The 17,229-nt window shown below is 37.4% G+C and overlaps 1 protein-coding gene across 15 annotated transcripts in view; it reads left to right on the top strand.

The window, feature by feature from the left end:
* The window catches only part of STAU2 (staufen double-stranded RNA binding protein 2), a 318,701-nt gene that overhangs the window by 194,348 nt on the left and 107,124 nt on the right, over positions 1-17,229 (top strand). For 13 of the 15 annotated variants that reach the window (XM_059901309.1, XM_059901320.1, XM_059901308.1 and 10 more), the window contains one exon: positions 11,682-11,795. The exons of the other annotated variants lie outside the window; for them this stretch is intronic. In XM_059901309.1, the coding sequence (XP_059757292.1) occupies positions 11,682-11,795 (114 nt within the window). The remainder of the gene's footprint in view (positions 1-11,681; positions 11,796-17,229) is intronic. 15 annotated transcript variants of the gene reach the window in all.

A 17,229-nucleotide genomic window follows, 5' to 3' on the forward strand; every position in this document is an offset into this window, starting at 1 on the left:
CTGATACTTCAGGCTCGTAAAGCTTTAGCTTTCTGTCATTTGAGCTGTGTGCACCTGAGGGACTGCACTCAATCAAAAAAGTGTCAGACTTTTAGATCTTAACAGACTTCTCCCTGGTTTCTGCCTATTTCTACGTCAGGTCTTCTAGTGTCTTTCCTGTACATGTAAAGTTTTGTAGTTAGCAGGGATTTGGGTAGAGTTTATATTCAGATTTAGTGTTTCACCACGTCTGCTGCTACCTCATTTCTAGAATTTCTTCCCTCAGTGACCAGCTCATCTGCCACCCCTAAGCTCTTTCCACTGCTGTCTCCAGCTGGTAAGACTGCAGTTTTCTACCAATAGAATTACAGGAAACAAGGAATGCCCTCAGGCAAAAAAAAAAGCCATAAACTCACAATTCTTACTCCATATCGTTTTGGTCTTTTAAGGGAAAACTCTGCCCTGATGTCTGCCTGCTTTTCATCACATTCCACTGTCTTCAGATATTTTATTTTGTCTACATCGTGTATTGTTATCTGCAAGAGGCTTTGTCTGGTGAATTTATACTGCCATTACCAGAAACTGGAACACAACCAGTTGTTTTTAAATACCACTGAATATACCCATTAATTAATTAATCACTTAATTACTAACTGGCCATCTTGACATCTGTCCTAAGCAGATAATTCAAAATATGGGAAAGCTACAAGGATACTTTGTCATTGGATTTAGGGCCCACTCTAAATCCAGGATGATCTCAACTTAATTATATCTGCAAATATCCTACTTCAAATAAGGTCACATTTAAAGGTACTAGAAATTAGGACTTGAACATATCTTTTGGGGGCCACTATTGAACTCACTGCATATTTATTGCTTTCTTAAATTGGTATATTTATTGCTTTCATCAAATTTGGGAAATTTTTGGCCATATTTTCTTCAAATAAATTTTTTGCTACCTTTTCTCTCTCCTCTCCCTCCATTTACATGCGTTTTTTATATTGTCACAGAGAATCCTGAGGCTTTTATTCATTAAAATTTTTTCTGAACTTCAGATTTTATCATTTCTGTGTATCTATAAGTTCTATATGTCTTTCATCCAGTGATTTTTTTTTTCTTACTTTGGGTATTGTATTTTCATTTCTAGACTTTCCATATGGTTCTTTTTAGTTTCTGTTTCTCTGCTGATATTTCCTATTCATTCATTTATTTTAGACATATTTTCCTTTACATCCTTGAAAATGGTTATAATAGGTTCTTTAAACACCTTTTATGTTCATTTCAACATCAGATATATTGGATTCAGTCTTTATTAATTGCCTTTTCACTTGAGTATGTGTCAGGTTTTCCTGCTTATTCTAGATCAAGTAATTTTGGATTGCATCTTAACTGTTGTTAATGGTACATTATAGAGACTGGGTTCTGTTACATTCCTCTGCATACTTTGAGTTTTGTTTTCTGAGACCCTTAACCTGGATGGACTCAGACTCCAAACTTTGTCTCATATTGAACTTTCTCTTCTTTTGGCTTCTGGGATAGTAGCCTCTCTTGGTTTTCCATAACTTCTCTGTCAAAGAAGAACCTAACAGAATTGGCTTTTAGGTGGTTACTGCTCCCTGTTAGAAGAGTTTCAGTGGAAACTTTCTGTAATAAAGTGAATGTGGGGTGTGGGGGGCGTTGAGTTAGTAATAGCAGTACTTTCCTAGAGTTAAAATAGAAATAGCTAAAAAATAATCTGTCATAGGTGGTGTTTGCTACCAATTTGGATTTTCAGTTTAAGCAGCAACCTATTCCCTCTTACCTTTTGCAAACCAGTAGCATTTATTGTTATTTCTCGGTTCAAGTTTCTTGGTCCCCATTGGTAGGCTTCCCAGGTATAGGCCTATATTACACATTTTTTTCTCCCTAAAACTCTAACTTAAAGAGGAACCTTTAACTTCTCTTTTTCATGGTGCTTTGGATATTATAATTTTCTAGGCTTTTATGCTTGAAAAAATTCTTTCTGCAACCTTTTTACTTCCCATATCAGAGATAGAAAGTACCACATTGCTCAGTGACTTAATTTTTCTAATTAAGAGATAATTTAGTCTCCACTGATTCCCTTCTCTTGTGTTTGAAGATTCTTTTAGTATAAAATTCTGATATGCATAGAAAAGTTTGTTTATTATCTCCTCTAATAGCCTCTTGGCTTCTTTCAAGTCTCCTTTATTCTGAAGCACTAAAGGTTTTCTCTCCTACTATAAATGGCCTCTAAAAAATAATTTTAGACTTAGAGAAAAGCAGAAAAATACTACAGAGTTTGATGTTAACAATTATATAACCATAACATAAATTTGTCAGTACTAGGAAATTAATGATGACATAATACTATTAACTAATCTACAACTCTTATTCAGATTTTGTCAGTTTTCCTACTAATGCCATTTTTCTGGTCCAGGATCCAGTCTAGGATCCCACACTGCATTTAGTTGTGATGCTTCTTAAGTCTCTTCCAATCAATAACAGTTCTTTAGTCTTTCATGATTTTGACAATTTTGAATAATATTGGTTACTTATTTTGTAGACTGTTCTTGAATTTGGGTTTTTCTGATGTTTTCTCATTATTTGATTGAGGTTGTGCATTTTGGTAAGAATATCACAGAAGTGATGTGCCCTTCTCAGTGCCTTATATGCTCAGTTTATAATTGTCTTAAATAATTCCTCTACATATATAAGAACCACATCAGACAGTGTTATAATTTTAGCTTCAAATATCAAACATAATTTAGAAAATTCAAGAAAAGAAAGTCTATTGTGTTTACCAACATTTTTACTACTTTCTGTGTTCTTTCTTTCTTCCCAGTGGAGTTCCAAGATTCCTGCTTTTATCATTTCCCTTCTGTTTCAAAAACTTACTTTAGCCATTCTTTTAGGGTAGGTAAGCTGGTAACATACTCTCAGTTTCCATTCACTTGAGAATGTTTTACATTCCCTTTCATTGTTTAAGGATATATTTGCTGGATATAAAATGATGGGTTGACAGTTTTTTTAGTGCTTAAAAAATGTTGTTCCAATTCCTCTGGCCTCCATGGTTTCTGTTGAGAAACTACTGTCAAATTGTTTTACCTCTATAGGTCACTGCTTCCAGGATAGCAGTTTAAATTTTAAAAGTTTGATTATGATGTGTCTTGGCATGGGTTTCTCTGTGTTTATCACATTTGGAGTTTGTTCACCTTCTTGAAGCTGTAGGCGTATTATATCTTTTACCCAAATTTGGTAAATTTTCAGCCATTATTTCTTCAAATTCTTTTTTAGCTGCAATCACTATCTCTTCTCCTTCTGGGACTCTGATGATGCAAATATTAGATCTTTTGCTGTGGTCCCACATCTTTTTGAGACTCTGTTCATTTTTCCTCAGTCTGTTTTCTCTCTTGTCCAGATTGGGGAATTTCTATTTTTCTATCTTCAAGTTCACTGATTCTTTCCTCTGTTCTCTCCATTCTGTTGTTAAGCCCATCCATTGAGTTAATTTTGGTTTTTAGGTTCTAAAACTTCTGTTTTGTTCTTCTTATATCTCTGTTTCTTTGGTGAGATTATACTTTTTTTTCATTTGTTTCAGGTATGTGTGTCATTGCTTTTTGAAGCATTTTTATGATAGCTGCTTTAAAACACTTGTCAGATAAGTATAACAACTATGCTGTCTTGGTGTTGGCATCTCATGATTGTCTTTTCTCATTCAAGTTGAGATTATTCTGGTTCTTGATATAATGAATGATTTTCTGTTGAATCTTGGACATTATGGGTATAATAAGTCTCTGTGTCTTATTTAAATCTTCTGTTTCAGTAAGCCTCCTCTGGCAGTATGCCAAGTTGGGTATTGGAGTGCTGCCTTTTTACTACCAGGCATGGGTAGAAGTTCATTTTCCCCACTTAGCCTCTGTTGACAACCTGGTGGGAGGAAGGGGACTTGTTACAGATGGATGGTGTGGAAGTCCTGACCCTCCACCATGCCCCTCCTGATACCACTCCAGTGAGAAGGGGTAGGGTGCCTAACATCACCGGATAAAGTTGAAAAGCCTGGGAATCCAGCAGGCATGAAAGTCTTGACTCCTCATTCAGCCTTCTGTGTCATGTCATCACCTTAGTAGGGGAATTGGGTTACCTTATTCCAGTCTGGCAAGAGTGGAAGTCTAGGCTCCCCAGTTGACGTTTGCTGATGGGGGTGAGGATGCGGAGGTGTGCCACTTTTTAATGGTGTTTGACTGGAGGAGGGCAGTTTTTGTCTAAACATTTTCTCTCTTGCTTACGTTATTCCTTTTCTGACCCTTTGGTTAGAGAGAGCAGGCTTTCTTGCGGCTTTTGTTCCTATACCCACTGACATTTCCAGGGTGCTAACTATTCTAGCACCCAGTCCAGGATAAATAAGACAAAAAGAGTCATGTACCACAATGTTCACTGCAGCTCTATTTATAATAGCCAGGACATGGAAGCAACCTAAGTGTCCATCAACAGATGAATAGATAAAGAAGATGTGGCACATATATACAATGGAATATTACTCAGCCATAAAAAGAAATGAAATTGAATTACTTGTAGCGAGGTGGATGGACCTAGAGACTGTCATACAGAGTGAAGTAAGTCAGAAAGAGAAAAACAAATACCATACGCTAACACATATATATATGGAATCTAAAAAAAAAAAAAAAACAGTCCTGAAAAACCTAGGGGCAGGACAGGAATAAAGATGCAGACCTACTAGAGAATGGACTTGAGGACACGGGGTGGGGGAAGGGTAAGCTGGGACGAAGTGAGAGAGTGGCATGGACATATATACACTACCAAATATAAAATAGATAGCTAGTGGGAAGCAGCTGCATAGCACAGGGAGATCAGCTCGGTGCTTTGTGACCACCTAGAGGGGTGGGTAGGGAGGATGGGAGGGAGACACAAGGAGGAGGAGATATGGGGATATATGTATATGTATAACTGATTCACTTTGTTATAAAGCAGAAACTAACACACCATTGTAAAGCAATTATACTCCAATAAAGATGTTAAAAAAAAAAGACACGTTCCAACAGGAAAAAAAAAGTTATTTATTTGCAAAGCCTGTAGATTTTAATGATTTTTTTAAAAAAATATTTATTTATTTATTTATTTTAGTTTTGGGTGTGTCGGGTCTTAGTTGCGGCACATGGGATCTTCAGTGCTGCGTGAAGGATCTTTCGTTGCAGTGCACGGGCTTCTCTCTAGTTGTGGCATGCCGGCTCCAGAGCACATGGACTCTGTAGTTGTGACTCGCTTGTGCGCTCAGTAGTTGCAGGGCGTGAGCTTAGTTGCCCCGTGGCATGTAGGATCTTAGTTCCCCAATCAGGGATCGAACCCATGTCCCTGCATTAGAAGGCGGATTCTTAACCACTGGACCACCAAGGAAGTCCCAAGCCTGTAGATTTTAATGCAGTTTGTAAATGGATGTGTGTGAGTGTATCAAAGCATGAGTACATACTATATAAAAGAGGGAGGCTTTTTTTCTGGTAGATGTTTAATCGACTTAAAAATCACCTAGTGTTTTCTTTTGCTGGAAGTGTAAAACTAAAATAACTATATTTGTGTGTGTGTGTATATATATAATTTACATCTTAATTAGCTGTCTCCTTAGACCTTCACTGGCATAGTCAATGGAAACAGAAAAGCAGTGAACAAAAATTTAGGATCTGTGCCATGTACAAACTCATCACTTAAAGTTAGAATGCAGTTATCTTCCTTAACAATCCTGGCAGCACATCTGTTGTTGGATTTGTTAGACAGTTTTTATCTGTTACTTATACTAGAAATAAATCAGTATATCACTGGTAGATTTTGTACAGCAAATATAGGCATGTAATTTTCAAAGCTTTTCCTGAGCATGGAATTTCCAAAAGAGAGAAAAGATAATTACAAGTTGAGTCTCTGTCTGTATAATGTGATTTCATTCATTCACTTGTCCGTTTAGAGGCATTAATGTGACAAGCATATTGCATGCAGAGTAAAACAGATTACTCATACAGTTAAAACACTCAATACATGACTGAGCATGTTAAATATATGTTTACATTTTAGTTACAAAGGACTTGCCTTTAGTTATGAAAAGGATTGGGGAAAGAAGCTTTAGGGAAAGTCAGTGACATTATCCTAATGTAATATTATTCTTCATAATTAGACATCATGTCATATCTTTTATTGTATTATTATGGGATGTGTTATTCTAATAATAAGACTAATATTTACTTTAATGCTAACCATAAGCCAGGCAGTGTTCTAAGTGCTTTTCATGGAGAAATGCCTTTTATTTTTTATTTATTTATTTTTATTTATTACTTAAAAACTAATTCGATAATTATCAATAGATAATAACATAGATTTGTACTGTTGCCCGTAGTTAACCCAAATGAGTAAGATGGTTTACACGTTCTCAAGTCATCTAAAAAAGTAGTTAAGAAATGTTTAATACCAGTTTACCCTACTTACTAGTGTAATATTTGTCAAGCAGTATTGTTTTGTGCTTTTGCCAAGAATACGCTGATTTTCATGTTAATAAAGATTTAGGTCTTTTGTATAGCTAGTGTGCAGGCTCTGCAAGAATCAAGCATGTTTTGAGTATCGTAAGATCTAGTACTAAACTGTTGCCCTTTAGCTCCGTGCTGTCCTTACCCCTCTTTGCAGGGCTTCTATGCAATAGCTACAATGTGATCCCTGCCTGCTGCTGTGGAGTAAACCCCTGAACCTGAGGTGTGCTAATCAGGCATGTTTTCTTGATACAGTGATTGTGTTCTCACATGTGAATGTACAGGCCTTTATCTTTCCTTAAGGATCTAATGAGGAGCTTTCTTTAAACATGGATCTTTTTCACACCCTCTTCATTTTTGTCCCACAGGGGGTGACCGTTAAAAACATCTAACAGACAAGCAGTTAACCAGTTCCCTGATGAGATTAGTAAAATACTTAGTAGTCCTGCAACATCAGGGAATTTCACAGCCCTGCAGGAAACAATTTGATTCAACTGTTTTTGGAGGTAGGGGGAAGGAAATTTAAATTTTCATTTGAATGGCCCCCTCATGTTTTCAGATGGGCATGAAAAAAATTCACACATGTAGCTTTTCATGTAAATTATTTTAAAGCTTATAGCATTTTTCTTTATTTCCTTTCTTTTTTTTTAAGGAATGGGATTATTTATTCAGATCAAGTCAAGATTTGCCATTTAAACAAAACATCGCAAATTGAGTGAGCTTTGAATTCTTTATTTTTAAGTTATCTGAATAGCTGAAGTGATTTGTATCTCTCCCTTCAAGAAGAAGAAATCTCTAGACAGGCAAAATCATGATCAGAATGTGCAATTATAGCATCTCATCTGGGTTTATGTGATTACAAATCAAACTAGGGAACTTATTTTAAAATAAAAATTATTATAGATTTGCAAATTTCAAAGGAAGCCCTGTTATTTAATTTACATATATTGAAATTTCTGACCCATCTTTCAGTGGAATAATTTTTGTAAGTTCCTGAGAAAGAAATGAAATGTCAATTTGCTCTGGTTGATGGTGTTTTAAATCCGGAGCAAGTGCTGCAACAGTATACAAAATCAAGTTTAGTTGCTTACATTTTAGAGTATGAAAGATAGCAAAATGATATGATTCATAAACAATAAATCTTAAAGTCAACATAGGAGATGACTTTTGTAATCTTCTAAAATTATTCATTTTTCTTTCATCAAAATCAAGGTCCATGACATTGTATATTGGAAATTTTAGGGCCATATTTGTAGAAACACTGCTTTGTTGTAGCAGAAATAGTTCACCCGTCAATCCTGAAGATTTGTGCTTTATAGAATGTAATGGAGTTTTATTACCCTAATGGTTTTAGCCTAGAGTTCTAAGATTCCTGGCTTCTGCTGATGCTTTGAATCATAGGAAGCATTTCTCGATTTAGAAGGATGAATTTTAAAATGTCATTCACGCATTTCTTTTTTTGACATTCACAATTTTATGAACTCTAATGTTTTTATGTCCAAGAAGAAAATAAATGAGGAGCCATATCAAACTTGTTTTTATGAGGGATTGATTGTGTAAAGTATGATCCTTTCTTAAGGCTTTTTACCTATATATTATTAATTTTTGTTTAATTTGAAATTGTGTCCTCAAACAGTAGTTTCCTATATTTTTTACATATTTTTATCTGTTTGGGGGGTACAGTTTCAGTGCAGTGGGGGGATGAACATGGAATGACTGTTTCTCTAGTCGCCACTTTCCCCCGTGCTCTGTCAAATCTCCCATTCATGTTTCTTTATATCTTTGGCAAATCCCATAGTTTTCTAGTTACCTTCAGTTTTAAAAAATCTAGTCCAGTTCACCGTAAAACTCCAAGCTCATGTGCCCCCATTGCCAGCCAGTTGTTTTGGCTCAAGACACGTAGGGGAAGGAGGGTATACAGGGATTTTCTTTTTGTTATCCTCTCACTCCAGCACCTTTGAATATTTGTGCTTAGTGGGGTAGGAGCTTGATCTGCTTCTGAGACATTTTCCTCCACACTCTACCTCTGTTTCATGGCCTAGTTACTCCTCTGATGTTGGAAGCCTGAGAGGGGGACTAGGGGAGGGGAGGGTGCCGCCCTTAGCCTGGTTTCATCCATTGCTGGCTTCCACATAGCTGATGTTCATCTTTTTTTTTCTTCATTTTTCTTTATTGAAGTATAGTTGCTGTGCAATATTATGTAAGTTGCAGGTGTGCAATAGAGTGATTCACAATTTCTAAAGTTTATACTCCGCCTGTAGTTATTGTTGATGATTTTCTTGAAGCAGTGCCTAGTTTCTCCCAGTTCCCTCTGTCCCTGAAGGGCAGCCATGTTTCCTTCGGGCTTTACCAGTGGTGCATGCCCCTGGCCCCGCTGTTGGTAGGTGTCACTTTGCTTGGCCTGAGTAGCCCCTTGGCTTCTGCTGAGACACTTTTTCATTCCCTCCAAGGGCCATGGGGATCTACGTGAGCATCTTCCTTCATCCTTTTTTGTTTTCAGGGATACTATGTGCCTAGGGCTCCTTCAACAAGCTCTCAGATATCTCCAAACTCAGTCTCTATATTTTCATCTGCTTCCAAATGGCTAGGGACATACATCAGACTCGATCAAGATTTCTTTTCAGTGGGGACCTGTAGGTTCAATTCTCAGCAAACCTACTGCCAGGGGACGGAATTTGTCTCCCTTTCATATAGGTACTCCTCATCTCTGTCAGCTATTTTCTTAGAGCTGCCCCACTCACAGGAAATACTGTATTCCTCATAAGGCCGACAGCCAAATGATCCCCTCCCACTCACCTGCCTTTTCCTAGTGCCTCTTTGTATTCTTTATGGTTGGACCAGTTCTGCTGACTATGAACAAGTAGGTGGGAAGAGAGAATAAGACCTGGCCCTAAATGTCAGCAGCTCTCTAGAGATCCTTTTGTTGTTGGCTGTGGGTCCTGGTGTCAGTTTTGGAGCAATAGGAAAAATCTCAGTGGGATCAGGTTCTTCTGTGAGTAAGAAAAAGCCCAGCGACTTAAACAAAATAGATGTATATTCTTCTCTCACATAAAGGTCCATAAGCTTGCAGTCTAGGGCCAGTGTCATGGTTCTGTCCCATGAACTCTTCAGGAACCCACGTTCCCTCCAACTCACCACTCTACCATCTCTAAATTTCGGCCCTTGTCCTCATGGTCGAGGATGGTCATGTCCACATTTCCAAGCAGCGAAACAGGTGAAGGAGAGCAAAAAGCACACACCTGAAATCTCTTAAATGTTTCCAGAAAGCTACCGCAGAATTTTCATCTACATTCTACTCAGTCGTATGACTAATCAGAGCTACAAGGGAGCCTGGGAAATATCTTTATTCTGTGCCCAGCTAAGAATTACTGTGGAAAAATACTGGAGGACAGTTAGCAATCTCTGTCACATTTACTGGGTGCTGTGACATTTTCTTTGGAGCTGTGTGGAAACTTGCACCTTTGTATCTATCTTGTATGTATGAGTTCTACATGTACACTAATATTTAATGCCTGCAGGATATATAATATTTTATAGGGTATTGCAGGCTCACAGTGAATTAGGAGAAAAGTCAACTCTTTCAGTCACAGTATCCAAGCCACTGATGGAAATGAAGTTTGAAATTTATTTTTTGACTGGAATTGTCTTGTGCTATTTTTGTCCTTCCTAATTTTCATTTCTCTAGAAGAAAAACTAAAGCTGCAGTAAGTTGGCTGATATATGAGTGTGTTCACTATCAATTTGGATATTTAGGAGAGTGTCGTGTCTTTCATACAGACTTTCAATTGATGTCAAAGGGTGATTATATTTTATTTTAAAATGCACGTTTTATGATAGCACTACATCAGACATAATATTTTAACTGTACCATAAATGGTTGTGAACTGTATCTATTATAGCGTCACCATTGATTGGCTTTTGCATAAACCTGTTATGTGTTAAGTTTCATTTTCCCCCATCATATTTCACTGCTGCATAGTGAACAACAGGTCCACATTCTTGAACTCATACACACCGTGACCTTTTAATTTGCTCAGGGGGTACAGTGAATTCAAACTGTTGTCAAATCTTTTTCCCCAAAGTTAATTTGGAAAACATATTTTTATAACAAAATCTTTAAAGTACTTTGGAAACAGAGCTTTGTATGTTGGCTTGATTTGAACTCTAAACTACTTTTTATAGATTCCAGGAAGTTTCCCCACCTTCACGGACACTGATGGCCAATCTTAACAACCTTACTGGTTTAAAAATGTTGAATTATTAAACCATTAGACTAGGATTTATATCGTCGTTTTCTGTCAGATCCATATTATATGTATATATGTACATCTATAGGCATATTTTTATTAATTTATTACAAAAGCAACACTATTTTTACTTTATTAGCTTAGAATTAAACACTGCTTGAAAGAACTTTTTTGAAAGTAGATAAATGGAAGGATGGAAATTTTCCCAGTGGGCAGATGCACTCACACTTCCCCCACCACCCGCCCCCATACCCTACGTCTGATAGAGGGTCTTACACGTGGTTTTAATAATGGTTGGTTGTATGTAACTAAAAGAAAAATGATATTATAGTAACTTTATTTTGATCTGCACATTTCAAATCATTTCAGTTTAATTCAATTTGATTATACTGTCAAAATTTCAAGCAGAGCATGAGGTAGTGAGATATATGTGTGTGTGTGTGTGTGTGTATGTGTATTTAACAGTGATTTTATAGGGACTATAGTGTAGAATAGAAGAATGTCACTACCAATCAGGTGGCAATCACACACACACAGAGTCAAAGATGAGGAAAATTCAGGTTGACAAAGTTTCATTAGACTCAAATGAACTTGACTTGTGCTTACCCTGGAGTCCTTTATACATTATGAAAAGTTGGACAAAAAAGATGGGTGTGACATTTAGTTGTGAGTTTTTCTACTGGCTATGCTAATGTAGAGCACTCTGCAAAGCATTTTCCTAAACTCTCTTAAAACTACGCAAGTACTTAAAACGGAATTAATAGATTTTCCATAGATCTTCGAGTCCCAATAAGGTTTTAAATATTTGAATTGTGTTCTACATAAATTATTTGAATTTTTTCTTGAAAGCTAGAACCTTTGAAAAGGACCTGTTGCATCTGGCTCCCTCTTACAAGTGGTGTTCAGCAGATCTGCGTGTGTTCTGTTATAGGTTCACTACTGTGATAGACAAAGTGGCAAAGAGTGTGTGACCTGTCTGACATTAGCCCCTGTGCAGATGACTTTCCATGCTATTGGAAGCTCCACTGAAGCCAGCCATGACCAGGTATAATATGCCACTGCCATTTTGCTGCACTATGGCCCAGCTAAGAAATCAGAGACCATCAGAATGGAAGCTATGTGCACACGTATAGCTTTGCTTTCCCTAATACGTTAGCCACTAGGGCCATTTGCTAGACTTCTGAGAAATCAAGATTTTGTGTGTGTGTGTGTGTTGGGAAACCGATACGTTAGGAGATTTAAATTAGTTTAGACTTCTAGTTTGTGGTTCATTATTAATTTAAATATAGAATTCTCTTATAAGGAAGAAGTAATTGCCCTATGTTATTTTTATTTTTAGTAATTATATATGGAAAGAAGGGTCAGCAAAACAGTGTAGATAACACTGGAGTCTCACTATGATATATTCCTTTAGTGCTGTTGAAGAGAGTTTAGTGTTACGGAATATATGTAAAATAACCTTGCCATCAATTTACTCCTATAACTTGGGATATTATTAAAATGAAGTTCCAGTGTTGTTTTTACTTTTAAAGTTTTATGTCTGAAATAAAGCTAAAAATCCGAAGAGTATATTTTCTTAATAAACAAATTCCTTTGGTTGTTTAGATAACAGCTTGAGAATACATCCTGTTTATAATACATATTTTCAATTAAAATAATCATCAGATTAGACTAAACTAATGACCTAGGTCATAGAATTTCTAGTTTGGAGTCAAAATTAATAGACATACACAGTTTACTGTATGACTAACCAGCTGTGCTTTTTAAATTAACCATTTACATACAGAACAATCATAACCCACTTTCATATCCTTTTCCCAGTAAATTTGAGAATTCCTAATAGTCTTGCCTGATTCTCTTTTTCTTTCTATCTGAATAGTGCCCTTGCATGGAGAGAATAAAAGAGCATAATAGTGTAACTTCTCAAATACATAGTTTATTGTCCAGCCCAAACAGGAAAACAGTCTTAAGGGCATACCTCTCTAGTTCATGATGTCCCTGACATCATGGGTTTCCAATCATCATTTGATTGGTGGCAAGGTATTGTGGTGTTCCGGAAAGAACAACTAATTGGTCAAAACATCTGAGTTTTAGGAAGTAACCACAGCATATGTAAGCTACTACAGACAGCTACCTGGGTGGATTCTATCATCTCTTTGGGACTCTGTTTCCTAGGATGCTACGTGAGGGAGTTGAGTTAATTGACCTGCAAGATTCATTCCAGTGCTACCATTTTATGATTCTATAACGGATCTTCCTGCTCTTGGTTGAATGAGCCCAACCAGTAATAAACAGTTAATAGCATGTCGATCTGGGAAGCAGCTTAGACGTCTCTCCAGTGCTTCTCAGGGTTTTGCACTGATGTGTGCTCCAGCTGCAGAAGAGAGTACAGCAGGGCTCTGAGGGACAGGGGCTAAACTAGCTAACAGAAAGTATTACGTTTCCCTGTATAAAACTATAAATGAGCTATATGCCAGGTGCTGAGGACATGGTAAGAATGTTAGGCATGGTTCCTGCTCCCATGGAGCTTACACTCCAGCACCTTTGAATAATTGGCAAGAAGTCTAGCTGCTGCTGTATCTAACTCTGTATCCACTCATGGCAGAAACAAATGGCAAGAGCGGCATGAGATAGCCATCCTGCAAAGGTCTCTCCTTAGGCAAAGCAATGAAAGCATTCTCAGAAACCCACACACCTGAGAAGAGCAACTCACTGTTAGCGGAGGTAGTTTATTGTTATGAAAGAGCACTGGACTGGGAATGGAGACTGGGATCGAACCCAGAGTTGCCAGGAACTAGCTGTGGGACCTTGTCTCTTCACCTCTTGGAACTTGGCTTCTTCATGAGTAAAATAATGAGACTGTTCAGCCTTGTGCCCAGGCCATATGCCAAGGCACTCAAAAGTCCAGGGCTACAGTTAGCCCATATGGTGCTTTAACAAATTAGAAAAAAGGTACCTCTTCCTCAAAACATTTTACTGCTATCCAACAGAAAATTGTCATAATAGATAAATCCAGTCACTACGGTGTGAATGCCCTCCCCATCGAGTTGTGCAGTGCACAACCTGCACAACTGTACAAAATGGTCTTATTCTGCATCTATCTGGAGTGTCAATTACTCAATGGTAAGTAAATAAAGACATTTTTATATAAAGTAGTTACAACTGCATTATAGATGACAAATTTGCATGAAATTTTAAGATGAAAAAAAGAGACTTCCAGGATATGTGTCGATAATGGTCAAATGGGTGGATGGATAGATGGACGGATGAATGGAGCCATGACTAGAACGACCATCCTGTATATCAAACACTCTACTTTGGTGGCCTCAAGAGGTGCAAAGCGGGGGTGGTGGTGTAATCCATGCACCTCCCTTGTGCTTGGATCATTGGGTTCCCTGAGGAGAGCAGACACAAAGTAAACCTCTACTCCACATCCTCTGGCTTTTCTACATTGTGTTGAAAATGTAGAAAAACTGAGGGTCTGTCTAAGCAAGAGTTACTCCTTCACCATACCAAAAGCATAAACTTGACCTCATAAGGTGGAAAAGATGGGCCACTGAATGCTTTCTCACCTGTTAATTTGTAAATACTAGAAAACAGGAAAGCACTTTAAAGCAAGAAAAATTACTGTTATTTAAAAGACATTATTTGAGCCACTGCAGTTGAACAAGAGAATAAGTATTCTGAAAAAAAAAAAGGATATGTAAAATTTAGAGGCAATCCTTCCTGTGAAACTCAGGTTGTTCTTATCTGTACAGAAAATGGAGGTGAGCAATGGAAGAACTCTCTAGGCTTGAACGTTTACAGCTTATCTTCTTTTTTTGGTGTTGGAGCTCCAAATGTTTATTTTAGGTTGACATTGTTGGCATCACCAAGTGTTAGTACAGTCTTCCCTCACTGTGATATTTTTTAATTTTTTAAAATTAATTTTTATTGGAGTATAGTTGATTTACAGCGTTGTGTTAGTTTCAGATGTACAGCAAAGTGAATCAGTTATACATAGGCGTATATCCCGTCTTTTTCAGATTCTATTCCCATATGGGTCATTACAGAGTACTGAATAGAGTTTACAGCTTCTTAATTTAAAATATGTTTAACGCTAGGAACCCAGTGAAGTGGAGACTGAACGTATTACCAGTGCATTCCCTCACTGTATTAAGAGTAACAGGACAGGGGCCATTAAGTGAAATTTCTCTATCAAGGTCAATATAGATAAGCAAAATGGTCAGGGAAGAGATTCAGTATCTATATGCTGGTGATGTCGAAATGTATGGAGCTCTTAATTCTCCCTTCCCCCCTCCCAAACCTGCTTTTCCCTCCTTTTATCCTTTATCTCCCTGTTCTTTCATCCCTCCTGGTAAACGACCATCTGCCTTGTTGCTGGGGCCAAGCCCCTTGAAGCATCTTTGCCTCCTCTCTCCCCTTCACGTGCCACATCTGGTCCTAGCATCTCTTCCTCTAAATTACGTCTCTGATCTGACCACTTTTCACCACCTCCAGGGTTACCATTCTACTTTAAGTCACTAGCGCTTTAACCCAGACCACTGCAGTAGTCTCTAAACTGGCTTCCTGTTTGTCTATTTTCATTTCACTATGGGCTGTCTGCCAGCCAGTAGCCAAAATTATTTTTAAGATAATCATTCAGTCACATTACTCAGAGACTTAGAAAACTTCCAGTGGCTTCTCATCACACCTGTTATAAATCCAAAACTTTTGTTACGGCATACAAGTTCCTGTGTGGTTTGGCCCCTCTGCCTCTCCAATTTCAATTCCTGCCATTCTCCTTTTCACTCCGTCCCAGTCTCACTGGCCTTGTTGCCAGTTACATTGTAATGGATGAAAGAAACCAGACTCAAAAGACTACGGTAGGTTTGATGTGTGTGACCTTCTGGAAAAGGCAAAACTATATAGACAGATGGGTGGTTGCCAGGGGATGGGGAGAGATTGACCCTAAATTGTCAGGACAGAATTTTGGGGGATGATGGAAATGTACTATATCTTGATTGTGGTGGTAGAAACACAACTGTATGCATTTATCAAACTCACAGAACTGTACACTAAAAGGGGTAAAGTGTACTGTTTGCAGATTATACCTCAATAAGCCTAACTTTAAAAAAAGCCAAACTCATTCTTTTATCAGTTACTCATGTGGTATTGATCCCAAGGAAATGTGGAAGGATGGCGTCCCCTTTCCTGTATTCTCTATGTGTTGGGTCCACCTTGGAAACACACTCTATTAAACTAATAGCCTGGTTTAGAGCTCCTTCGAATACCAGTGGCTAGTTAAGGCTTGCTTCAGACCTCCTAGAATAATTATTTGTCTCCAAAAACTGGTCTCAGCCTGCCACTGTCTGACTTTAGGGAAAGGGTCTGTCGGCCAGTGTTTCCTGTTTGGGAACTCTGAATTCTCATCCAAGCAGTGGGCAGTCATTCAGGGCGGTGTCTGCCTGGAGGTCCCCACGTGTTTGGGTGAGAATGTTCTCCATGTGTTTGCCTTATTCATCACAATAAATGTGATATTATAAATTCACATTAGTTTAGAATGTTTAATTGTCCAGAATATAAATATAGTTTAAATTTATAGATGTTGACATTTTTAGAAACATTTGTTAACTGAACAACTATGTGGGAATCCTGCACTAGATTCTAGAGCATCCAAAGATAACTGACTGACAGTCCTTGTAATAAGCTAGATAAATAACTTCTTATAGCCTGCTGAGCCAATCATCTTGCAAAGTTTAAAATTTATAGATCATATGGTGGTTTCAATGAAGAGCCATCATCCTTATTCATAAATTGAATTTAAAAAAGCACACTTATTTGTTAAGATTGAGCTAGTGAGGGTTTTGCTGAGTATTTTTCAGTATATCCTATTTGGAAATTAAATTTATATTGTGTAGTGTATATTAGTAAAGCAAAATTGTTTGTAATACTGCAGAAAGGATTTTAGAATATGCTTTCTTGGTATAACTCAGCAGATACTATCTGTACTCTCTCCTGGCCCGATACCCTTTCTATCAATACATCTTTCTTCATAATTCTTTTTTTTTTCTTCATCATTCTTAAATGTTACTGAGTACCTCTCCCTCTCTGTCTCTTTTAATTACATCAGTCACCTTCTGGTACAGCCTCAATCATAAACTTCCTTCCTTGTCTTTATATTTTCTTTTTATTCATCTTCATTCAGACTGAATTATTAATCTCACCATTTCACAAATACTAGGTAAGCAGGCATAGGTTAGTCAAAATACTGTAGCTTAATTCCTGGTTAATAGTGTTATCACTCCCTACCTTATTTGGTTCAGGTTAGCTCTGGAACTCACCTGCTTCGTATAAATAAAAGAATGAACTAATAAATCAACCACCTAATCAAGTACTAACTAGTCAGTGAAGTGTAACATGTCTATTAGTATTTGCTGTAATCTGACCCTAGGCATCACAAAGTGAGGTTATTTATTGTATAGAGTAACTGGCAATGC

Source organism: Balaenoptera ricei, chromosome 17, assembly GCF_028023285.1.
Source record: "Balaenoptera ricei isolate mBalRic1 chromosome 17, mBalRic1.hap2, whole genome shotgun sequence".
NCBI classification, from domain to species: Eukaryota; Metazoa; Chordata; class Mammalia; order Artiodactyla; family Balaenopteridae; genus Balaenoptera; species Balaenoptera ricei.